General features: G+C 47.0%; 1 protein-coding gene across 2 annotated transcripts in view; it reads left to right on the top strand.

The window, feature by feature from the left end:
• Positions 1-10468: 10468 nt before the first annotated feature.
• Positions 10469-26083, top strand: part of LOC119400202 (uncharacterized) — a 366922-nt gene continuing 351307 nt past the window's right edge. For both annotated transcript variants that reach the window (XR_007416976.1, XM_037667205.2), the window contains exon 1: positions 10469-11378. Coding sequence is in view for 1 of the 2 variants with exons in the window: in XM_037667205.2 (XP_037523133.1) it covers positions 11247-11378 (132 nt within the window). In the remaining variant the exon portion in view is untranslated. The remainder of the gene's footprint in view (positions 11379-26083) is intronic.

Raw genomic sequence — 26083 nt, 5'->3', positions numbered from 1 at the left:
TCCCCTTGCCTTCTGCTCTTTGCCCCTTGCTATGCTATGCTATACAAGACTATGTTATGCTTTACCCTCTCACCTCCTCCTCACCTTGCCTTCTCCTCTTTACCCTTTGCTATGCTTTACTATACAAGGCTATGTCATGCTTTACCCTCTCACCACCTCTTTTCCCTTCTCCTCACCCTCACTTAACATTCCCACCCCTTGCTATACTATACTATACAACACTATGTTATGCTTTAACCTCTCACCTCCTCCTCCCCTTGCCTTCTGCTCTTTGCCCCTTGCTATGCTATGCTATACAAGCCTATGTTATGCTTTACCCTCTCACCTCCTCCTCACCTTGCCTTCTCCTCTTTACCCCTTGCTATGCTTTGCTATACAAGACTGTGTTATGCTTTACCCTCTCTCCTCCTCCTCCCCTTGCCTTCTCTTCTTTACCCCTTGCTATGCTTTGCTATACAAGACTATGTTATGCTTTACCCTCTCACCACCTCTTTTCCCTTCTCCTCACCCTCACTTAACATTCCCACCCCTTGCTATACTATACTATACAACACTATGTTATGCTTTAACCTCTCACCTCCTCCTCCCCTTGCCTTCTGCTCTTTGCCCCTTGCTATGCTATGCTATACAAGACTATGTTATGCTTTACCCTCTCACCTCCTCCTCACCTTGCCTTCTCCTCTTTACCCTTTGCTATGCTTTACTATACAAGGCTATGTCATGCTTTACCCTCTCACCACCTCTTTTCCCTTCTCCTCACCCTGACTTTTCTTCGCCACCCCTTGCTATACTATACTATACAAGCCTATGTTATGCTTTACCCTCTCACCTCCTCCTCACCTTGCCTTCTCCTCTTTACCCCTTGCTATGCTTTGCTATACAAGACTATGTTATGCTTTACGCTCTCAACTCCTCCTCCCCTTGCCTTCTCTTCTTTATCCCTTGCTATGCTTTGCTATACAAGACTATGTTATGCTTTACCCTCTCACCTCCTCCTCCCCTTGCCTTCTCCTCTTTACCCCTTGCTATGCTATGCTATACAAGACTATGTTATGCTTTACCCTCTCACCTCCTCCTCACCTTGCCTTCTCCTCTTTACCCTTTGCTATGCTTTACTATACAGGACTATGTTATGCTTTACCCTCTCACCACCTCTTTTCCCTTCTCCTAACCCTGACTTTTCTTCGCCACCCCTTGCTATACTATACAAGGCTATGTTATGCTTTACCCTCTAACCTCCTCCTCACCCTGCCTTCTCTTCCCACCCCTTGCTATGCTATGCTATACAAGACTACGTTACGCTTTACCCTCTCACCTCCTCATTTTCCTCCTCCTAACACTCCCTTCACTTTCCCACCGCGTGCTGTACTATGCTATGCATTGCTATTACATAGAGGTGGATATTCGACGGAGCTCTGTCTGGTTGGAAAGGAACTATGGGTGAAAAAGTGACGCCAACCAAGGTACTCGGTAAAAGCAAAAGGTTATCTTACTTTACAGAAATGAAGAAACCCGACGTTTCGGGTCCCACTCGGGCCCCTCTTCTGGTTCCCCGTAGTCACCCCTGAAGAAGGGTCCGAGTGGGACCCGGAACGTCGGGCTTCTTCATTTTTTGCTAAGTAACAGGCCCGTAGCCAGGAATTTTTTTCGGGGGGGGGGGGGGGGGGGGGGCTTTTGCTGAAAACCTTGACTATTTGAGAAAAACGCCTATTTTCATGATTTATTTTCGATAAAACACCACGTGTCATCAAAATTTAGGGAAGGGCCCGGCCCCCCCCCCCCCCCACCCTGGCTACGGGCCTGCTAAGTAATATAAGTTCTTGCTTTTATTAAGTATCTTGGTTAGCATCACTTTTTCACCCATACATGGCTATGTTTGCTCCCTCTTTTTCTGTCAGATTCTTTCTATTTCTCTCTCCATTTCTTCTTCTTTCTATTTCTTTCAGGTGTCTTTCTATCTGTTCCTCTATTTCTTTTATTTGTTTCTCTCTTTCTATTTCTTTCTCTATCCCCCTCTGTACTCGTTATCCCGCCCATCCGAGTTGTCGCAACCCACGCCGGACAAACCGGCGCACGTCTCCTGGGAGCCAAGCCAAGCCAAGGGTGTGAAGAAGAGGACGAAGAGAGCGCGCGTGCCGGTTCATGATGATGATAGTTTTCTGGTGTGGCCACACGGCACAACAGAAAGCTCGACAGCTCCGCTGCAAAAACCGGCGGGTGTCACGGACGATCAGATCGTCGTCGACCGACGATTGTGCTCGCCACTGTCATTGTACTCCGAGTGTTGTTTCTTTTGCTGGGCACGGGTTGGCCCAGTACTTCGCCGTCACAACCACATGACAAGATGCTGCCTACCCTATAGAAACTCGTACGACCCATATGAACACCATACGAACACTTGGGTATGCCACATAAAACCGGGATTTTCCTTCATATAAAGCGGCGAATCTCGCGTATGATTATCGGAAAATGGGGGATGTGGTCCGTATATACGGTATTTGTGAACATACATTTTTATGACGTCGCACAATGTTCGTGTAGACACATCCACTTGGAACGAATATTGTGCACAAGTTTCGAGATTTGCGTTGTGGAAGGAGCGCTAAAAGTTATACCCGCTTAAATTGTTAAATTTAAACAAATATACGTTTGGTACATTGAAGAAGAAACGTTACTGGGACGCCCATGTGTACTTCTTCTCACACTTTGGAGATGAATATCTCAGAGGGGTGTCACCCTGAAAATTCCTTTCTAACGGGTGCCCTGTTGCGGATTCGCCGGCTACGATTCGTAAATTGCGGTAGTTTAACGCTATTATTTCCAAGGTTAATTGGCGACTGCTTGTTAATTACCCGGTCATTGTATGTTTGAATATCTCGTGCAAGCAATGTCCAACGCTTCGAGGAATCGGCCTACACGTAACGTAGCCTTCACGCGGTCACCTGGAAAGGTCGTATACAGCGTATGTTCGTATAATCCGGGAATTTATGTGAATGCGCCGCCTGACGCCGGCGTCGGCGTTATCGTTTCATATAGGATCCTCCTTAATTTATGTAATCATTGAAATGAAGGCTGCGCCGCTCGAAGTTTTCTAGTTCTGCGTTGAAGCAATTGGCTACAATTTAAATCCACACACCAATAAAGTGATGGAACATCCTTGAACATGGAGTGTCACTGGAGCCGACCTTTCGGCAAGTGGACTTTCAAACACGCAAGTACAGTGTTACGTAGTTTTCTTGAAGCTATTTCTATGACTGCTGCCTATATAACTTCCTGCGACAAGCCTTGGCGGTTAACGCAGTGTTTATGATGTTTGAACCACGCTGCCTCGCTCAATGAGCGTGTACATTTGACAGAATGATTAAGCGATCTGGTGGTCCATGGTATACTTTGAGATACGGGCACGTAACTGAACATGGAGTACAAAAAAGACAAGGACAAGCGCATACTATCAACTGAAAGTTTATTGGGAAGCAATGGCGCATATTTACGCAGATAGGTTTTCTGCAAAACAGTCAAGGTGACAAAACAAAGATTAATGTCCCGCCATACCAAAGCCCGCATTACCTGGCACAAAATAATTACCGCGTGCACTTTCCAAAAACCCGAGTTCCTTATCTGACAGGGCGATTGAGGGTTTACTGACACAAGGCTTGTTTGATAAAGAGCTCGAGTTCTTGTCGGAAGCGGTGTCATGGGTTTTTTTCATTGGGGGGGGGGGGGGGGGGACTCGCTTGTCTTACCCACGACAAGCGAGTCCCTTCGGGGTGGGGCCAGGGAGGGGGTAACTTATGCGTTGTATTTTGACTATGTTTGCCCATGGGGAGGGGGGTGCAAATAGGGGGTTGGGGGCTGCTGCCCCCCCTCCCCCTGGTGCTACCCGCCGGTGCCGCTCCTGGTTCTTGGAAAGTCTTGTGGCAGTACACCCTAAATTAACAAGTTACTGCGGTGAAACTGATGACGAAACACAGTTACACACATTTATAATTTAATCCGGACCGTACAAACAGTGGCGTAGCCAAGGAGGGGGGTTGAGGGGAGGTTCAGACCCACCCCCTAAATTTTCAATTTTGCTTGCGTATGTATAATATACACGCACACATACAAACGCACGCACGAACATACACAAGGTATGGTTGAATTACCCCCCACCCCCCCACCCGAAAAAAATGTCTGGCTACGCCCCTGCGTTCAAACAATCAACGAACAAAACGCACGCTCATCAAATCGTTTGCAGCAACAGCGGAATTCCGAACGATACTTATCGCCCGATTCAGGTACACGCCACGAATTATAGACGCAAGGTGGATATGACTCAGTGCGCTACATACTGAGATAAAGACACAGCAAGTCATAAGCCATTGCACTGGTCGCAAGGCGGCATTTATTCGCATGCCAGCTATGGGAGTCACTACTTGTCCTATGTTATTACCGCGCAACGTGTCAAAGGACCGTATTAAGAAATTATTCCAATGCCCGTGGCGACCTGCTGACTGCCTCTCTTTTTCCCGCTCAGTCGGCGCGGAGACTCTTTTGTGAGCAATGCGCGCCTATCTATTTTCGCACGTGACAGTAGGACTGTCCTCTTGAAACGACGGGGAAAAAACAGCTCGGACTCCTAACTGGTTCCTAACGATCTCTGGAGCTGGCATGATAGATTACCCCCCCCGTGTGCCTTGCACTTCGCCGCCTCTAAATGCCGCGTCCCAAGCCGTAGTACCGTGCAGCAAAGATGTTTACAGCCAGCGACAACCGAAGCCCAGCACTGGCGTAGACTGGAGGGGGGGTTCAAATCCCCTCTCCCCAAAATTTCCACTTTTGCATGTATGTATATACATGCGCACATACAAACGTATGCACGAACACAGATAAAGTATGGCTACCACCCCCCGCCCCCCCGAAAAAAATTTCTGGCTACGCTACCGAAGCCCGCGGTGTCGTGGGTGTACCGCTGCCCTACCCATGGGCGTCGGCAGGATTTTGTCCTGTGAGGTGCAAACGCGTGTTGAATCAAAGCGGCAGGGGAGGGGGAGGGGATGTGGCGCTGGTGTGGCTTACTTGGGTGGGGGAAAGTGTTTATGTGGCTTGGGGGGGGGGGGGGGTGCAAGTGCCTATTTGCAGCCCCCTGCCGATGCCCATGGTCCTACCCATAGGCGTGCGCACAGGGGGGGCTGCCGCCCCCCTAATGACCTAAGAGGGGGGGGGGGGCGCAAAATCTGCCGCGTACATTGACCCTTCTAGTCACCTAAGAGGAGGGGGGGGGGCGGGGCAAAACCTGCCCCATACATTGACTTAGTAGGGTGGGGGGCGCTGAGATGAACTTGTGCCCCCCCCCCCCCTGATGGGGATCCCTGCGCACGCCTATGGTCCTACCCGATGAAAATCCGTATGCCTACGACAGCCAAATACGTTCGCTCATTTTTGTGACACGTCAAGAGTATATGAGTGTTCCGAAAGAGTTAATTGGACTATGTATGTACGCCTTCGTGTCGGTGTCTTTAGGTTGAAAACCTGAACGTCCTGCTAAGTTTTATCAATGATTCTGATACCAGTGCAAATCAAGCAAAATGTAATAATTTAGATAGAAACACCGAGGTTTTATCTTCCAATAAGTTTAGCATTTACATCAGCAGAGCAAAAAAAGATCACTTCATTGAGCTTCGAGCGGACTCCGGTTGGCACAGGTCTTTACAAAGTTGAAGGGCAGGTCCGCCGCGGTTTTGTGGGTACAGCAGTGGCCTAGTTATTTCTTTTTACAACTTGGATATGTGTATATAGGCTCACACATGCAAACACACGCCCTAACATACATAAAAGGTAAGGGGGGTCGGACCGCTCCCTCCCGCCCCCGCAAACCCCCGAGATAAATTTCTATCCACACCCCTGATCATATATGAATAGTTTGCGGACGCCAGTTCCATCGTTCATAGCCTCCACGCTGCTGCACTGTACTTGCCTGTGAAAGAGTTAGACACCTTAGGGGGGATTGCGAGGAAATCGTTCTGCGAACGCCATTAAAGAAGGTGTACTACGGAGGGGTGTCAAGGGGGGGGGGGGGGGGCGAGCGACTCAACCCGAACGCTGAAGCAGGCAGTCTCACGACCAAATTGCTTCCATACCGCGACGCTGCGCACGCTATACAGCTTCTCAAAGCACAAGAAAGTGTATAATAACGTCCCAAACGGGCAGCCAGGCCCGTCTGAGCATTGGAGGGTTGCTCAGTAGAACGAAACGGCGCGCAAAGCTGCATATATAGGTATACACGTTATATCCCGATCCCGAAAAAAGTACGGAACTGCCGCGCTAGCTGTGGCACTGTTCAGTCAAGCGAGACGCGCCAGCCTGCACGTAGTACCTATGCGTGCCCGCAGTCGATAGCTTTCTTCCTTCTTACCTGAAAAGAAAGCCGTCGAGCGGGCGCGAAAAAGAAACTACTCAGTTTCTATGTGTTCTCCCTTCGACGCTCACTTCAAAAAAAACGTTTTATTCTTAATTTTATTTTCGTAGTCGATGCGGAAGCGACGTGCCTTCGGTGCGTATAGACGTGAGGGACGTGTGCCACGGAGTGAAAAAGCTGTCGAAAGTGGCCATCGACTTCTCTTCACCTCTCCCTTTGGTCTACTTATCTCATTTATTTTTGTGAGCGCACCACAGCCTAACTTGGTGTCGAATAATTGCAACCCAATAGTCGCATTCCCGGCATTCTATAATGCGCCGAATTGCAGCGACCGAACACCCGTACATCTGCACAAACTGTGATGTTCCAGACACGCCCATGTGTTGAAACATAACCTTACAGCAAAACTCTATCAGAATTGGTGTCCAGATTTTAGTTATTCTGGAGATCGGTGTCGATAATCGATATATTTATCGAGTCCTAAGGCCCAATTCCTTTAAGAAATGAAACTTGTTAAAATGGCTGATTGGGCGAGTTGGTGATAAATGATAGTTAAAAATACTTAGTGTCCTTGTCTTCCTAAGTCCCTGTTTAAGTTACGCGCTCGTATTTTTATGAAATGACCCATATATGATATATGGGAAAGGCCTTCTTTCAATTGGCAACGTTTAGTGACCTTTTGTTTGACTCGCAATATGATTCATACTTCGTCGCGAAGGCTGCAGGGTTAAAAATAGCTTTTCGCATTGTTTCCTCCGCACTTTTGCAGGTGAGAGAGAGAGAAATGTTTATTGTTTTAAGAGTACGGTATGATGTCTTCGTCCTTGGTAGTTGACCACCTCGGTAAAGACAGTCATTGGCTTTTGTAGAGGCCTAGGTCTGAGAATAATAGCTCTATAGGAGGGGGGGGAGCAGGGGGTGAAAACCCCCTTTGTGCATGTTCTCGCATGTGTTCATGTGTGTGCCTGAAAGATATACACATGCGAAATGTCGGTTGAAACCCCCCCCCCCCAAAGTGCCCCCCCTGCCAATGCCAATGGAGGACATATGGGACACCTTTGCTGCTCTGACATTGGTAAACACGATAATTAGTATTAGGGCATACTTGGAACTCTTTTCACGATGTTTGTATATTTCTCCGTCACTGTGGAGTTCATACCGCTTCGTCGCCAACAGCCCTCTCTTCTCTACACTTTGTTTTTAAACCGTAACCACAGAGGGGATCATACATATCGTGCAGGATTTCTTAAATTTCGAAAGAGGAAGGAATTTAGAACTTAAACTTCTGGGAAGTCCATCTTATTGGCGTCAGTTCATTCATTACACGGGTGCAGCACACACAAATGCAGAATTTGATAGTTTGTGGTAGTCATCCCATAATTTGTGGTACACTTTCTACGACTACGTACGTTTTACAACTGTGCCCCCAAAATTAAATATACTAGCTCTCCCAATGACTTTCTTACTGTATTCATCTGTCGTTCTCGGAATCTAACGAAATGGTCGTGAGCGCCCAAATACCGTGTCATGTTAATCATGCTGCACATGACATGCAGATCATGATTTTCATGTTAAAGGGACTGACAACCGATTTCTCTCGATCCAGTTTCTTACGGCGCAACAGAAAGCACGCATACCCATCGTAGTGTTTGTAGCTGCAGCGGTTCATCCCAAAAGCACGTGGTTATTTTATGAGCAGTATTTTTCTATCTGAAAAGCCTCTGAAAATGTACGAAGGCGTCCCCCAGCAACACTGTGAAGCGATAGCGATGCCGATAGCCCTCCCCGCAAACAGTTCATTACGCTCAAAGTTCTGCTTTCGCAGGAGCGAGAGGAAGTGTGGTTAACCACCTTCATATTAACATTTTTAACCGTTTTTGAATATAAAAAGCTGGTAGAATAAGATTTCCGAACGCTCGTAGTCACGCGAGGTCCCTTTACTGCCTCGCCGCGCCAGGCGCTCGTGGCCTCCACGATGAGCTCCGGCAACGCGTTGTCGGAACGAACCAGGACCGTGGCCTGTAAATCATGCCGTACATGACGTGCACGTCATGATTGTCATGTTAGGACCTGGCATTTATGATCGTCATACACTCATGTCCCACCACACACATTTTGATATATATCATGTTAACGAAACGGCCGCGAGAACACCATGACCGTGGCATGTAAATCGTGCCGTTATATTACATGCATGTCATGACATTCACGTTACGACCCGTCATTTATGTTCGTCATAAACTCATGCCACACTACACCAATTTTGGTATGTATCCGGTTAACGAAACGGCCACGAGAGTACAAATTCGTATACGGTTAGATAGACCTATCAGGGCTGCAGTGTGTGAAAATAAGAAATAAATAAACAAAATAAACACTTAAGCTATTTTTCTTCCTAATGTAGGCATATACAGTGAAACCTCGGTGATACGATCACGGCTCATACGAATTTCGGGGTGGTACGAATTTTTCTTTGGTCCCTGGCCAAGGCCCATAGGCCTGCAATGTAATGGAGTACGGTTGTTGCGAACAGATTTTCACCCCTCGACGTTTGATACGAACGTAAGCGACAGCGCAGGTACGAAGAGGTGCTGTCCGCGCTGTCGCGGAAGACGCGCCAAGCACGTGCGGGCGCAGAAACGCAAGCGCGGGCATGCGCGCCGCGCCGCCAATTCGTCAGAATCACGGTTTAAGAAAAATACTTTTCTTACACAATGATCACAATAAACATTCAGTGACGCGTCGTAGCCTCTGAGATTGTGTTCGCGAATCTTAGAGGCCCTAATGTGCCTCAATATGTTTTCGCGTTTAGATTACAAGTCATGTCCTCCATCCAAGCGATGTCTTCGTGCATCAGACATCCTATGAAATGCCGACGAGGACCGAAAGAAGAATCTATCGAAAAACATCCGAAGGACATTTCGAGGATCTCTCGAAGAACATCCCCAACACGACCGCGATAAGAAAATAATAACATATAGGACCGCAGTTCTGAAATTTTGTGGCCTTCATCTATCGCGTCAAAGCGCTCCTTAAGTCACTTTCGCCGTACTACTCTGGTGTCACGCGAAAAAGCATACTGAGATTTGGAAGGGGCTAATAGCTATCGCGGGTCACAACACACCTGGTTCAATAATTACACATGCGCGCACGGGCCGTAGATTTACGAGTGCTGGTATGATCGTTGACGTCTAAAGACTTCAGTGGTAATCATTCAGAGCTGTTCGTGACTTTGCTGCGGCCCTGCAAAACAATAAATGAAAATGTACGCCAGCCTTCTTTATTCGCATGCTAATTTTCCATACTTTCTGGTGATACGAATTTCGGATGATACGACTATTTTTGGTGATCCCGCGAGATTCGTATCACCGAGGTTTTACTTAGATGCCACATTAGAGAATGACGAAAGAAGCACCTCCCCGTGTTTTCAGCGGCATTTACACTTACAGACCTCAGCATCAGTATCTTAAATTTCAATCGATCAACGTTTACACAAGACTGCGCGTTAGTTAACGACTCATCAGGAAGCAAAATGCTGAGCACAACTCGCGAAGTTAGTAGCCGGCCGCGCAAGTGCTGGAAACTCGAAAACCAGAACCGAAACTGAGACGTTAAACTATCGAAAATGTTAAACCAGTCTCTATTGCTCTTCATTTTATAATTGAACGAACAATTCATTTTATTTTTAGAAGCTTCATTAACTTTTTTTGTGTCAAAAGCACGTTTCAATATGTGTAAAACGTCGAAATAGCGCCTCTCACAAGGTAAACGTCTTGTATCCAAGTGGCGCTGTGGTCGCTTGCGATGCCATTTTGTTTTGCGTGTATTTAGCTAGATAGATAGTCGAGCGCTCTTTCCCCCTCTGCTGCCGCCCGCCCACCTCTCTAGTTTCCTCCTTCCCAGCATTCCAAGCGTAGCAGCGGCCCCCCACTCGTCCTCAACGTCGACATTTTTTCGTCTTTGGGGCGGCTACGTTTTTTTGGTGTTTTGCTTCTCGTCGCTGGTTTTGTTTCTTTTTAACGTTGCGCACTTGTGCGCGTCTCCTCTCCTCCCCCCTCCCCCCTCTTCTATGCCATTCGCGTTTTTCACGCTGGAGGCACTGGGAGCGAGCTAGGCTCGTCGTAGCGGCACAACCTCTCCACACTGGGAAGTGGCCCGATTTTTTGGGGACGACCGCGTTTATTTCGGAGAGTCTGCGTTAAAAAGAAACACAAGAAGTGAAGCAGAAACCCCGCCGCCGGCTCAGAGGAGAACTTCAGCAGACAGCGGCGGCGTGTACTCCTGAAGAGCCAAGCCCCCTCGACGAAAAAGGTTTCCAAAAACGCCGTCGGCGCTGGAGCTACCCCACCATGTTTTGCGCGCTCCCTCGATCGGTGAATATTCCGTGTGTGCTGGTGCGTGCTTGAGTGTGCGAGCTCCCGTGATCCTCCGATGTGATTCCCGTTCCATCGTCAAAAGCATCCATCCATCGTGCGTTTGCGGAGACGCTGACGGTGACGTGCCGAAGTTTGGTCGTGTTGTGTGTGTGTGTTTGTGACGACGTGATCCGAAGCAGGAGATCGACGAAGTAGGGACGAAGTTGTGACGAAGTAGGAGATCGACAACATCGGCACGGAGCCTCTGCTGGATCGCTTGGAGTTAGCATGATCACCGAGGCCACTGCCACCGGCAACCTAACCTAACCATCACATGTTTCCCGTGTGCGGTGCGAATGCTTTGGGTGTCGCGTCCACGTACTAGAACGCATCGACGTGCGCCAGCGGCAGCAGATATGCGTGTTGCGGCGGGCACCTAGTTGCGACGAGGCGCCTTTTCCCGCCGTGACTTTAGCCGGCACCTGCCGACAGCGATGAATACCTCGCTCAAGTCTTCCACCACGGAGTGTCGCAAGTTCGCGCCCAACATATTCAACAAGTCCAAGTGTCAAAACTGCTTCAGAACCAAGGATGCGCACTCGGCCGAAGCGCTCGAAAGTAACAGGGTAAGCTAGCCAAGGCTTCGTCTGTATACATACATCTCATAACTTTTCTGACGAGACACGTCCCGTTACGATCGTGCGTTTGCCAACACCTGGTGTTGGTGTTTCACAGACGAGAAACGGTGTGATTTTAAAGAACGCGTCAGATTCAGCGTTCTGGTTGATACACGACCGACTGCCCCATACACAGAACGGGCCAGCGTTGCAAGCCTTCGCCAAGCTTGCTGCGTTCCGATGCCACCGCCTGCGGCTATGCGGAGTGGGGGGAAACTTTTGCGTGTGTTTTATTTTTCCGCGTTTGCGGCCGCCCGGCCGCCGGTTCGTTTTTCCTCCTAGCCACAGCCGCCGACGCCACAGCGTAGCTACGGTGACCCCCTATATTTGTACGTGCGCCTGCCTCACTCAAAAAAAAAAAAAAAAAGTTATCGCATCGTTGTGTACTGTGTTGGCGCAACCAAAAACTTTCGGTTAATGGATTTAGCCGGGCTAGTTGGTAGCGACTTGAATGTTTCCATAATACCAGCGAACACGCGCAAACACTGCACAGAAGGACGTAGTCCTGTGTCTAGCGGTTGTCCCGTGCCTTTATGTGTAGTATTTATGCTTGTTCGCTAGAATTACTAAAAAAAAAAAATAGACTTAGCTGATCTCGAACTTCGTCGACATCTCGTAACACAGGGTGCTTTGGGACGCGGCGAGCTGGGGAGTTGTAGCTCAGTTTTGCGAGAACTTTTCGAAAGCAAAACAAACTTTCTCACTTCTTTGTTTTTTACCGCGATGCACCTCTCTCTGCGCGCCTGCTTCGATTGCGAGAGCTTGGCGAGCAACAGGTGTATCCATTAGGCCTAGCGTAACAGCGGGCGCTTCTAAAAGCGATGAGCTCTGTCGGCCTCGCATGGTTGGGAATCGGCGCATACCTCGACCGCATTTCTCGGGCGATCAACTGTGAACGTGCGTGTGTGTGCACGTGGGGTGTAAAAGGAACGGTAAGACGCCCGCAGCTTCGTCGTCCACTTTATTCTTATTATTTTTTTACGCTTCACTGACGGCCCTTCGAAGGTTGACACGAATTGACGAGGACAGGCACGATGAGAGTTGCCGCGTGCTTCGTGGCACTGAAACTGCGGCGCGGCCGACTCGGCACGCGAAACGGTAGCAGACGACACAGATTTTGTTTCGCAACTGAACTCGATTATCGGGGAGCGTGCGAAACGCGTAGCCGGTCTTGACAACCGAACAGAAAACGTGGAATTGCGGTATTCCGTTTAGCTACTTTGTATGGGAGCGCTTGTAGGTTTAAGCACGTAATTACGGACGAGAATCAAAAAGAAGAGCAGACGAAAACAGTCGTACTTCTTGTTCGCACTCGTTTCTAAAGACAGTTTCGAATCCTAACGTGCCGCATTGATGGAGTGTTGTTACGTTTCGTAAGCGGTGTTTACAATCGAACAATAAGCTTGAAATTTCGGCGTTCAGTTTAGCTGCTTTGACCTAGGAGCGCCTGTACGTTTCTAGCAAAGAGGTACGGGCGAAAAACAAAAAGAGCAGACGAAACCATCGAACAGATGACACTTTTCGTACTTCTGCTTCGCACTCATTTCGAACGACAGTTTCGAATCCGAAGGTGTCGCATTGATGGAGTATTCGCTAAGCCGCCTAGTGTCCATTTCGAGGGTGCCCTTGATCGCGCAAAAAAACCGCCGTCTGAGGAGGAAGAAGATACGAATCGTCGGTACTGAGGGTCATCGCTCGATTTCTCCTACACGTATAGCGTGTGTAAAAAGTACACCTCTACTATGTTACAAATCGGAGTACAGCCAAACTCGCATGCACGCACGTACGATGCTGTGTACTGTTCTGTTTGCAAACAACCGCGGGAGCGCACACGACGGCGATCCGCGCACACACACGCGCGCCCGCGCAATATTCGATGCATCAGATATGCATCAAGGTCCCTTGCCTGCGGCCGACCTACTCTTCGAAGGAGGCAGCGGGTGTCGCCAAAGCCGCGTTCCCAATTTCGTTTAATGTCGCACCGCGCAGGATATGCCGATTAATGTTACTTCTTTATTCTTTCTTTTCTTCATTCTCGCTCTACACGATGCGTGTGTGTAATTGCCTGGGCGTAATTGCTCGCGCGAAAAAGCCACATCAGTGAAACACAGTTCGACGTCTGGGGATCCATTATGTGGGCCCACCACGTTTGTGCATCTGTTACAGTACTTTTTTTCCATTGGCCAAGTTAGTTTCTGGGGTATTCGGGTCAAAGAATAATAAAGGGCCGTTATTTCGAACCTTTTGGTGTCGGTTACGTTTCGACTGCTAATGTGTTCCCATTGTTTTTAGTGTTGTGCGGTATGTAGATTGAGACAGGGCTACTTTTGTATTTGTGCAGTGGTTTGTAATACCTGCTGTCGAGTTTCTTGTCTCTACGCGGTTTGCTTCGACAGTCAATGTTTCCATGCCAGGCAGTTTAGCTACACCTTACAGTAGTGCTGTTGATAATAGCGGCATAGTGGCTTTACTTAAAAAAGTGCAGTTTTTGCAGGCCTTAACTGAATGTCTAAGCAAGCTGTGCATCTTTCTTTTGTAGCTACAAACCTGAACAAATGTCGATGAAGTGGATGCGCTTGAAAGACGAGGACGAAGAAGAGACGGGACACACAGTGCGCAACTCACAACTTGAGTTGACAGACATGTCGGGCTCATCTGTTATTCATCATAGCATGAAGTTAGAAATAACACCGCAGTTTGCCCCATTGTAAACCTCGGGCTCGTGACAGACATGTCGGGCTCATCTGTTATTCATCATAGCATGAAGTTAGAAATAACACCGCAGTTTGCCCCATTGTAAACCTGTGTTCATCCTTAACCATTCTGTGCTGTTGAAAAGTTGCGTGACACCACTACACTGGCTAAGCTAGTGAACTTGTATGGTCGTTTCTTGCACATTCGCTTGCCACACATGGCCAAACAAGCCCACTTAGTGAATTTGTACAGCCAGTTATTATTCGTTGTTAAGTCTACTACTGCAAGCCAGCCTTTGTTAGTGACATGACCAACTATGACTGCTGGATACATAACTGATTCCACAAGACACTGCTTCACTTCCTACACAACACCGGTCTTAAGGCATACACCTAATACGTTTATGCGCTCAAAGTATTATGCCTTAAGGCCAACTCTATATACCAGTAAAAAAAAAAAAAAAGCAGTCATCTGCCATGAATATTGGAATAAGCATGTAGCATTTGATATTAGAGCCTCTGGTGATGCTCGAGGATGTTTGAGGTTGGGTTTGAAGTTTTTGGATCTGGAAAAGTACTCTCAACAACAGTGAACTGCGCTGCTTTGATCCTCTCCTCGTTCTTATACATATCAATGTGGTAATGATTAGCATTAGCTGAAAGCAATGGAGCGAACTACAGAATAAGCATTACTTTACTCGAGAGGTATTCTGAACATTCCTGAATAAAGTCTGAAGGCAGTTTGGATGTAAGATTCTTCTTGATACAGTTTCTTCTGAATGTTTCCGTCTAAGCCTTGGAATGCGTGACACGTCTGTCTGCAAAAAGAAAGTACTTTGTTGTCTGCACACATACAGATGCAGTTCCACACTAGATTTAGCTGTGGAGAAAATTGTGTGTGTCAAAAGAGGAAGAAAATTACTTGTGAAGTAGCTCACAGGATCTGGAGTGCATGTGTCAAGAGGAACGCGTGACTGCTTAATCAGTGAAGCCTGTTGCACAGTCCCCTGACAGATACCTTCATTATCAGCTAGGTCACATGCGTATCTAGTGTGAATGGCGTAGCACTGATAGAAAACGTGTGCTCCCACCTTATCAAAGGCGGCATTCGCAGCCGTCGGTTTGGTCACAGTGGCAGCTGACACCACAGAAACGACGATTCGTTCACTTCTCCATAGCTGGCTTGTTCACATAGTGAGCGATCATATGAAGCCGTGATGGCTGTTTTACTCTCAGAGAAGGTGAATATGAGGATGTGCTCATCTGCTCTGCGACTGTGTTTTCTGAGCTGTTCCTATAGCTTTGTTATTGGTGATACGAACTGGTCGAGTCCTGTACTGTTAAGAGTCCAGAAGTTTGGAGCGAAATAATTTATTCTGTAACGTTTTAGCTTCAATGTTGCATATTGTGATAGCTCTATCTTTTTGGGATGCATGCATTCATACTTCCAGTCCATATTTTGCATGGAAACTGTTCTAGTCCGTAACTTCCTGAAATTAGGCTTTTCATATTTTCTACAGCTTTGTTGCAGTTGGTCCTTGCATTCCGTATGAGCTAATTGAATCCTACTTCAGTCGCTGTGGAAAAACGGTCAGCACCTTTATAAGTGCTACAAGAATATTGCGGCAGTGTTTAATATCTTTAGAAAGCAATATTGTAGTGATGCGGCTCTTCTTACAAAGGAGTGGGCACTCAGGCATGCTTAGTTGCCCTACATTTATCGTCCACTTCTGCAGAATAGATCTGACTCTCTTTACAGTGAGTTATATACTTTTGCATGCCACTTGGCAGATAGGGAGGCAACACGAAACGACGACATTATGAAAACGTTATCTGCCTGAACACAGTACGAGCGTTATCACTGGAAAGCCTCCTTAGTGCAGTGATACGTTCATTGTGGCAAAGGAATTTAGATTTTCTCCTCTTTTGTTCTGTCATCAGAGTTGCTGAGCCAACAGGTCTATTACGTTATTGCAACGGAATAGCAATGCCGACACGCTCTTTGCAGTGGCACTGCGGAGAACACCATTATCACAACAAGAAAGGCTTGCAGTGCTTCCATACATTCATGGTTTTGTGGTCCAAGTGGTTGGGAATTTAGGCATTGTCATCTGGCCTGTGTGACAGTCATTCCTGCAATTTTTGACAGTAGGGTCACTGCATACAATGCACTCCCACCTTTAGAGGAGAGTGAATAATACAGCTGAATGGGGGCAGAATATGAAAATAATTATCAGTTGCCAACCTTACTAAAGAAAATGCCACTCTTTGGCATCTGTCTATGCAGGGTGTATGTAAGTTATAAGTTAAATCTGAATAAAAGTTTGCCCATGTCAGTGTGATATTTCTATATATCCTCTATCTCAATTCCCAATTAGAGGCAGGCCTTTGCCATCGTTGCCTCTAGTAATGGTGTAGTCTCTAGACAGGCTTTCATATATTCCCTTTGTGGTGGTTAGAGCTTGGTCTTATCCTCTGCAACAACAATATCTGGGGTTATATCCCCAGCTGAGTGAATGAGTTGAAACTATTTGTTTGAACAGGTTGCAGTCAGTCGTTGTGTTATATGTAGCAGTTTTTACTTGATTCTCACTGCCTAAAAAATTGCATCCACATTAACAATAATTCGCAGTTGGCGCCTTCTGCAGTAGTGCCTGCACAAAGAATAATCAAGTGCTTGTAAGAACTCAGCTGCAACAAAATCGTGCATGCTGCTGTGAAACAAACAACTAATGCACCACTTCCCTTCTAAACACAAGGCCTACAACCGAAGCAATAAATAGGCATATGAACTAAAAGGGCTGATGAGTACATACGCAGACGACGTCCCACCTTTTACACACACTCACCAGTAACAATATCTTCAATTCATGCATAGAACATGAACGTTGTATAGCATATTTCTGTACAAGCAAAGTTAAGCTTCACAGCAAACTTAGGAGGTAAGGCTGTTGGGCCAATGTAAGCAGTTCTTACAAACGAAACGCATTGTAAACTCAACCTTAGTTAACTCATTTGCTTCTGCGACTGCGTCAGGAGAAGAATGGTGGACTTAGTCCGACAACTGTACTGGTTAAAAGCGATTGCACATGCTCGAGAGGCCTTGCAGGTAGACTCTGCACATGCCCTGTGCTCTGGCTCTTTACCTCAACACCTGAATTCTACTAGCCATAACGATTATGTGCGATTGTGCATGCGTGAATAGCCTCCTAGGAAGGTCTGCATGTGCAGTGCCCTGGCTTTTTGTCTTGGCGCCATTGGCACTGAAATTCCGCTAGCCATAATGATTATATATATAGGGGTGTGCAAATATTAGAAAATTTTGAATAACGAAACGAATAGCGTTCTATTCATTCGGTGCACTAATCGAATAATGCATATTAGAAATACCGAATATTTTTTGAATGAGCACCGATGAAAAAACATCAAAGAAACGAAACGTTGGAACAGAGAGGGGCTAATGTTTCTTGCATGCATCCCAAGGTTTTACGGAACTATCGAGGCTATTTAATTACAGGATGAAGATGTTTTTGCTGAAAACACCAGTGTTGCCAATGTGGCAGTCATCAATTCACTATCTTCATCATGACGTTCATGATGATGTTTACTCATGAATATTGCTTGATATTTTTATATCAGTTTTATTGAAAGGCTGTTGACAAAGTGCCACCGTGAATACTATAGTCACTCCTGTATTTGAAGCTGCAGTTACAAAATATTTCTGAGGCACTTGTAAAAATGTGGTATTTTTTAAAATGTTCTTTTGCTAAAGCTGGTGAATATTTGTTTCAAATAATATGTTATTAATTATGAGGCTGTTTTGAAAATGGTTACAAATAGGGCTGCTTTGAAAATGGTTGCCTCACTATTCGAAAACTATTCGAATAGTATTTGATTCGTATTCGATTCGCTTCCAAAATTCATTCTTCGCACACCCCTAAATAAGGCGATTACGCATGCGCGGAAAGCCTCGTTGGTTGGCTGTGCGCATGCGCACTGCTCTGGGTCTGTGTCACGCCGTTATCAGGCGGTGCTCCCGTATCTGGCGTCGAGTCAAGTTGGAAAGTGCGACGGCCACCGCCTCTCTTGACTTGAAGCACTGTTCTTCGTCTTGGCTGCTGTGACGCCGTTGAGTTTCCCATGGTCGATCGCGTGTGCGCCGCTGGCTGTGCGCGGCTGCAGCGGCTGCTCGGCTAATAATCGGCGCGACTCTCATTGCTGTCTCGGTCGCATAAACGAGTTCGCGGGAAAGTTCACACGCAAACGTCGCCGCTCGCACGAGGCCCCGACGACGACCGTCAGTGCGCTGCGTGGGGACCTTCGACGCATGGCGCGTTGGCTACTGTATGCTATATTCGGCTTGTTTTGCACGATTGGCATTGCCGTTCCCTCTTCTATTCTGCGCTTGTTACCTTCACCTGTTTAGGTGTCTACGGTGACTCACACGTTTAGCTGATTGCAGGAGAGTAGCAAGTTGGGTTGTTCGTTGACGTTCATTCCGTAATGGTTTAACTGCAGTTAAGACAAGGACAACAGAAGAACAGAAGCACGTGCGCGGACTCACGACTAAAGTTTTATTGAGTACAATATGCCATACATGCAATGATCATGGGCAGTGAGCTCAAGTTGCATTTTCATGCTCACTGTATATATGTCATCTTCCGCACAATAAAATGTTAGTTGTGAATCTGCGCACATGCCGTCTTCTCTTGTTCTGTTGTCCTTGTCTTAGCGCAGTTAAACTACCACGGAATTTCGGTGATTGGTGCAGCTTAGCTATTGATAGCTTTGTTACACAGTGTTGTCGAGTAGAACTTACGGGTGTACTTCATTCCTGTAACTAAAACGTCGAGAAGCTTGATTTTTTTTTACGAATGCTCAAATTACTGAAAATTGTATCGTGCAAAGGTGGCTCTCTGGGCTAGTTGATTAAGTGAATTATCATAGCGCTGGTAGACACGGACAAGAAAGACAACAGGACGAGCGCTGACTTACAACTGTTGAAGGTTAGCGCAGTTTAAAGTTAGCGCTCGTCCCGTTGGGTCTTTCTCGTCCGTGTGTTCTAGCGCCATGATACCCTTTTGACATATCATGCAGAATTACCGTAAGTTATGTCAGACATCAGACGTCAGTGTTATAAAAAAATCTTCTGTGTGCTAAAGAAACGAGCTTAAAGGGCCCCCTAAACCAATCCGAGTTCAAGGACGAGAGAGTGGTTTCTTTGTCGCCTTCGCTACCCTTCCTAAAGACGCTATCTCGATCCTCGATACTTATTCCTTCATAAAACACTTGGAAAATGTCGGGGACACTAAAGAGCAAAGCGATTTTTCTCGCATTAGTAAAGTAGTCTTCCACGATACCAAAAACACCACGCTTTCTGCGCGAAGACGCTTAATAAGCGAGAAAACGCGCGAAGAGAAAATACAGGTGGCGACGCCGCGACGCCACCTTGGAATTCCCGCACCATTTGCCGTGACGTCACATATTTTTGACGGCGCCTCCTTGGGCCTACGTAGTTCCTAATCGGTTAAATCGAAGTACATTGTCCTCTGAGGGGGCCAGAGACTTGACATAACGAGTTTGGGGAAAATTTCGTCGAGCCAGTGGCACCAAAATACGGTAAATGCTCTTTGAAGTATTTTACGTCACGAATGATAAAGTGCGGCGCGGAATTTAAAAATGAAACTTTGAACTTGGTTTTCTCCTCTAATAATAAACCTATGGTGGTGAAATAAACTACACAAGAGTTCCCCGAGCACACTTTATCAATCTAAACCAATTCATTGTTTCTCTTTAGTGTCCCTTTAAGCGTTGAGCCAACCAGGATTTCGCGCTTTTAGGCTGCACGCTGTTATCTCCGCTTGCACAGTCAAAAACGTACGAAACGAAGTGAAATCAGTTGATCGCGTGCACGATAGTCGTGCTAGACAAGGCAGAACGGACGTGCGACTTCATGGCAAAGCAGGGTAGGAGACAATTCACAACTGATATCCTTCTTATAAGGAGCAGTACAGAGCGTGTTTCCTCATGACGTCACGTGAACGGACCAGTGGCGTAAATAATAAAAAAGAACAAAAAAAAACACGCACAAGGGGGGACACACTCTTGGCCATGGTGGCCATCTTGTTTTTATAAATGTAGGTGTTATATTTAATTATATAAAATTGAAAATCATGCTTTGAAATAAAATTAAAAAAGAAACGAGCATTGGTTCACACCTTACTTAGGCATTGTGCTGTTGAGTGTTCTTGAAAACCGATCGAATGGTTGTTGCCATTTCAATACAGCTTTACGCAGCTGAAGAGTATTGAACACACGTACACACGTACTACGAAATAAACCGGCGTAAAAAAGTTAAGAGCGCTACACTTTACTGTCAAGCAATTGAAATATGATGTTTCAAAAATAAATATCAAGAGGGGGACACTTCAAGGGGCGTCCCCCCCCAGCCAGAACACAAGGGGGGTCAGGACCCCTCTGAGCCCCCTCCCCCGTGATTTACGCCCTTAAAAATTTTGATACTCCAACAGGGAAAAAAAAATTGGGGGACCCTTAAAGGACCCCTGACACCAAAATTGAAACCTCGAGATCTTTGTGTTGTTTGACTTTCCTGTATACGGGGGCACATCTGACGATATTAGTGACGAACGTTGCCTTTAAGATATCTTAATTTGGTTTTAAAGTAAGCGTGAGTGCTCACTTGAGTTGGCTGCACCTTGCGACATCCTGGTATGACGTAGATAGAGGCCCCGTGTGACGTTCCCAAATGTTAAAGCAAGTATTGTGGACGTCACAGAAGGTTTGCGGGGCGCACCGTGCACAATACGACGACTGGCACCCGGCGAGGCCTATTGTTCCGCACCCCTCTGGCTCTGTTGTCGGGCTGCTCTCGAGGTAGTTTTCGTGAGGGGACACGCGCTTAACAGGTTTAACCCATACCGAGGCACCCACATACTTTCAATCTCTACCGCGCTCGGGGCCCCGATTGAAACCGCGCTGTCAACGTCACCACAGCTTGAGCGCACGTGGTCTTTGACGCTCCCCGCATGGGGCGCCAGTTTCTTGTGGTTTTTTAGGCGGGCGTTTTGAAGTGATGCTAAATGGTCACAATTAACTACGCTAGAATTAGTTGTCGATACGCTAGAGCATTTACGATTTAATTTAGAGATTACAGACACAAAGCTACAAATTACAGTCAAAAAGTCACAACAAAAATTTCGCTGTCAGGGGTCCTTTAAGCTTCGCCTTTAAGAGTTGAACGCTGATAGCGAAATCCGGCCCCTAGTGCGCACTTCAACCACTAAGTGCATACTTATTAAGGTGTATTGTTACACACACACACGCACGCACGCGCGCGAATTTTACAGGCTTTCGATCTAAGCAAGAGTCGCATGGGCCTCCAAGATATACGCCGCGCGCCGGGCCCCTCTCGGATGCCATGGAAAAGTCGACACATATTCTCACAATGCCTCACAGATGCAGCACATTATCTAGCGTTTGCTGCGTTGGCTTGATATGTTTCCTCTAGATGGACACTAGTTGTCCATTTTTTAGAGCTGTTGAAAGTTCGTGTGTGTTTTGCGGCGAGGGCTGCACTATCCCGGCGTTTTTCGACGTAGTTTGATGGCCTCGCGAATGCGCTTACCGTATGGGCTCGTTTCTGTCGTGACACCTGCCGAACAAAATGCGTCGAGACTCCTTCACTACATGACATTTATGTAGTGTTTTGTCCGAAGCAACTTCAAGCAACATCGTGGCTTTGTGGTAAGACATCTGCTTGCCACGCGAACGGCCCGGGTTCGATCCTCATTGGGACCGAAGATTTTATTGTATATTTTATTTGCTACTTTCTCGATTTTTTCGCTCACGGATGATTTTTCGCTCACAACCAACGGTGCCGACGCCGACAGCGGAATTTCTGCGACACGAGCTCTCTAACGCTACCGCGTTAAAAGTTGATGACATCAAGGCAGCATAATCACGTTATGGCTGGTCTGCTTCAATGTGATAAGGACGCCGCTGGAACGCTACTGGCACGGCTTGGCGCATGCATAACGAGAGTCTACATGCGAGGTGCTGCAGGGTAACGTTAATCACAAACTTCGCTTCCCGCCATGTCGGTACTCTGACGCGCCGGTTTCAGTGACGTCACCTTTTCAAGCGAAGGCTCCCTGGGCGCCCGAAATATGCGCGACATCCCAAAAGTGCACTGCCGAGGCAGTGACGTCAGCCTTCGCCGTTTTAGGCGTCTACGGTGACTCATACGTTTAGCTAATTCGTCCGGCGTTGCTAGTTATTCTCTCCGCTGCTCCGATAGTCTGCACTTATGGTCGTCGCGTCGTCTTGTAATAAATGTCCGCGTATCCGGTGTAGAAAGAAGTCCTACACATGCCGACTGACTCGGCTGATTGCATTGCGGAACCGGAGTAGCTTAGACTGGGAGAATACGCGACGGACGTGCGGCGCTTCTTCTCTTGAGAGCGAGGCGTCACGTGAAAAGGAAACGTCGATTCGGGTTGGGCAAGAGGAAGTGTAGTTGTTGGTTAGCAGGCCTGTCGTCTCTTTTGCGAAACCGTTTTAACTGGAGTGTTAGCCGTCCCGAACGAGCTGTGCTGGGCTCTCGTTGTGCAGCGCTCGTTTTCTTTGCAGCGCCAGCGTTTTACGCCTTGGTGGGGCAGAGTACAGGGTAGAGCTTATGAAAGCCATTTTTTAAAGTTACATATCTTTGCCTGTTGCTCCAACTTCGCGGGTGCCATCTTGCCAACTTGCTAATAGGATCACTAATACGCAGTGTTGGCGGTAACGCGTTACAGTAAGGCCTTGCCTCACCGCCGCCTAACGCGGGCCTGCTGGACTTTTTTCAGCCCAAAGTTGGTCGCCGAGGCTGGGGCTGTGCAAGGCAGCGGCCCACTTTCGTTACCATTTTTCGGTAACGGAAGGGTTCCGGAGTTAGCACCTTCCGATTACTTTTCATTTCGATTATCCTCGCAGTCTTTCCAGAGCATGTGATTACGTCTTGTAGGAGCGCTTATGAAAGCTCACCCCATTTTTTAAAGTTACATATCTTTGCCTGTTTCTCCAACTTCGCGGGTGCCATCTTGCCAACTTTGCTAATAGCCCCTGTCACGAATTATGATGCACTGTCTGCGAATGCGTCAAATTCGCGTGGCATAATTCGAAAGCTACCTCGCATGGGGTCCTTTACATTCGCCAAGAAAGAAAATGAAGTAATGTGTTGAAATTTTTTGTGAGTTTGAGTACCTCGCTATTAATGTTCCAATTAGTCGTGTAACTCATTATCTAATTATTGGCTGCCATCGGTCAGCTTCAAGTTGTCGTTACTTGTCAGAAAAAAAATCAACTATTCGGCCCGAAATGCATGGACAGTTTGTTTTTTAGTCCTCGTATCCGTAAAAAGTCGAGCTCTCGAGAAAAAAAATACTTTTGACGTTGGTCCTGGAAAGCGCACGTCGAAGACCGTCTAACGTGGTAATGTGAGCTCCAGCTACGGAGATGATCCTCTGCGGAAATGGGCCTTCTCGACATCATCGCCGTGTGAAGTTAAATGACCGCTAGACTGTCCACTCAGGAACCGTTGGTGCCGCATGACATCTGCGTTGAGCGGGCTCAAGCAAGAAAAAACGTTTCCGCCTGCGTTCGCACCAGCTCTAGCTGACAGTGTGTACACGAGCGCATCCGTCGAGCTCACTATACGTAGCATAGGTGCGGACGTATTCCTGGTTAGACTACAGTCTAATGCCGTTACAACGAAATTCGTATATGATGAATGGTTCCTTACGTACCGGCTTTATTGCCATTAGCACTTAGATAACATTAGGAAGTTGTCCCTGCAATACTCTAGCACTGTTCATAAGTTCAGTATTCAAATTAGTTTGCTTCTTGCTGTCTGCAACTGCTACTACGTTTCTGGTCATTGAACTCGTGCGAGCGAGGCTAACGCTGAACGCCTTCCACATACACAAACGCCATATTCGTGGTAATAATACAAGTTAAATTGAAAAAAAAAGAATGTCCATGCGCGCAAATACTTTTCCCTAGATTTATGCCATTTAAGCATTTCTTTCCTGCTAAAAAATTCGCGCATTTATTTTGTAAGTACGAGCGCGCCGTCGTAATTACTGCAAATTTGCTCAGTGATGTTTTCTTTGCGGAGAACGTTGACGATGAAACCGATCACTTTTATTTTGTTGTCCCACTGCGAAAAAACGACTTACTTCCCTATGTACCGCAGAGTCAGAAGACGTCGCATTAACTATACAGGCAACTTCAGGCAGTACTGCCAAGGTACAGCGCATTTGTGCAAATTATTCTCGTTAAAATTAAACCACTACTTCGAGTAAAAGTTGTTGTTTCGGCTAGCATTTTTATGTGAAGTATACATACGAGCTTTATAAAGTTGCTATAGTACGTTCCTGCTGCGAAGATGTACTGATTAAGATTTCTGACTATGGAGTAACGGCAGAAGTAACGTTCGTTACTTTTTTTCGGTAACGGTAACGCGTTAACTTTTTATATGGGTAACGTAGGGCGGTAACGCGTTCCTTTTTCTTTAGTGTAACGAGTAACGTATTTAGTTACTTTTTTTCGGTAACGCATACAACACTGCTAATACGTAACATGGCACTCGGTATGGCCCTGGTTAGACTACAGTCTAATGCCGTTACAACGAAATTCCCCGTATATGATGAATGATTCCTTACGTACCGGCTTTATTGCCAGCGTTACGGTGCGCCAACTTTACAACGAAGTCATATCTATATCGAGGTATTTTGAAGGCCCGGAGCGTTTGGTAAAATGTGTTTGACTTTATGACCATGAACTGTAGAGTGAGTGAACGTGAGTTAGAACGTGCACGCGTATCAGAACAGCGAGTGCGTGAGCCTAGCAACACCTTGAGACGGCCTCGAGATGATTGATGACGATCGCACGGATGCTCTCGATAATTAATGTCAGTAATGAGTTAATCAGCGCCATAGTGGGCATTTCTGAGGACACGGTAGCAGCTAAGATGAACGCCTTCATAAGGTTGTCACGTGAGATCTTCAAGGACGTCTCTCCTGGATCCGCGCATGTGCCTCCAGTTCAGTATTGATGACGGGATCTCTAATGAAAAGATATACAGAGTGGTTTAGCCTTCTTATAAAGGCTACTTCCACAACGACACGCGTCAGGGGTATTGGTACAAAAAAAAAAAAAGAAGCATCGACTATCTTAAAAGTACATTGCGCGACAGAAAAATAAGATGGCTTTCACCTTCGAGTCCTCCTAGACAAATGCATAAGGCACTGTGTTAATTATCATTTTTGTTATTATTATGATATTGTTGTTGATGACGATATGCACCCGTGCTGTTATCCGCATCGTAAATCACTACCTCAACTCTTAGTACCCCCCCCCCCCCCCACACCTTTCACTTTTGTGAGAATGTACCTCGATCCGCACATGCCAACGTCTATATGGGAAGAGATGCGTTCCTCTTTATACAGTTGGAGATGTTTCCGTTCATCTGTGCAGCGAGGTGGAGATGTCGGCCCGTCGGAATGCGGCCGCGACTTGTTAAACGGGGTCGGGAATCGAACGCCCGACCTTGTGACGAGCACACATAATCGCTGAGCCGAGGAGCTTGCCTCTCAGCGCCGTTGTATATATAATACGCTCGCGGAGGCGGCAGCAACAGCGGCGGTGGTGACCTCCGGAGACACCTTCGCGCTTGGGAGAGCGCAGCTAGCATTCGTTTCTTCGCTGTGCGCGCGCGCGCGACCCGCGTGTCCTTCGTGTGACGTCATCCTCCGTCGACGACGACGTCATCGTGATGGGTGGACGGCATCGCAGGGATTCCTACTGAACAGGGGCGTAGCCACACCTTGTTTTCGGAATGGGGGGTGGGGGGGGGAGGAGACAAAGCGGTCAACTACCCTTCATCTATGTATGTGCGCGTAT

This window comes from Rhipicephalus sanguineus, chromosome 7 (genome assembly GCF_013339695.2).
Source record: "Rhipicephalus sanguineus isolate Rsan-2018 chromosome 7, BIME_Rsan_1.4, whole genome shotgun sequence".
Classification (NCBI taxonomy): domain Eukaryota; kingdom Metazoa; phylum Arthropoda; class Arachnida; order Ixodida; family Ixodidae; genus Rhipicephalus; species Rhipicephalus sanguineus.
This window is presented reverse-complemented; position numbering and strand designations above follow the sequence as displayed.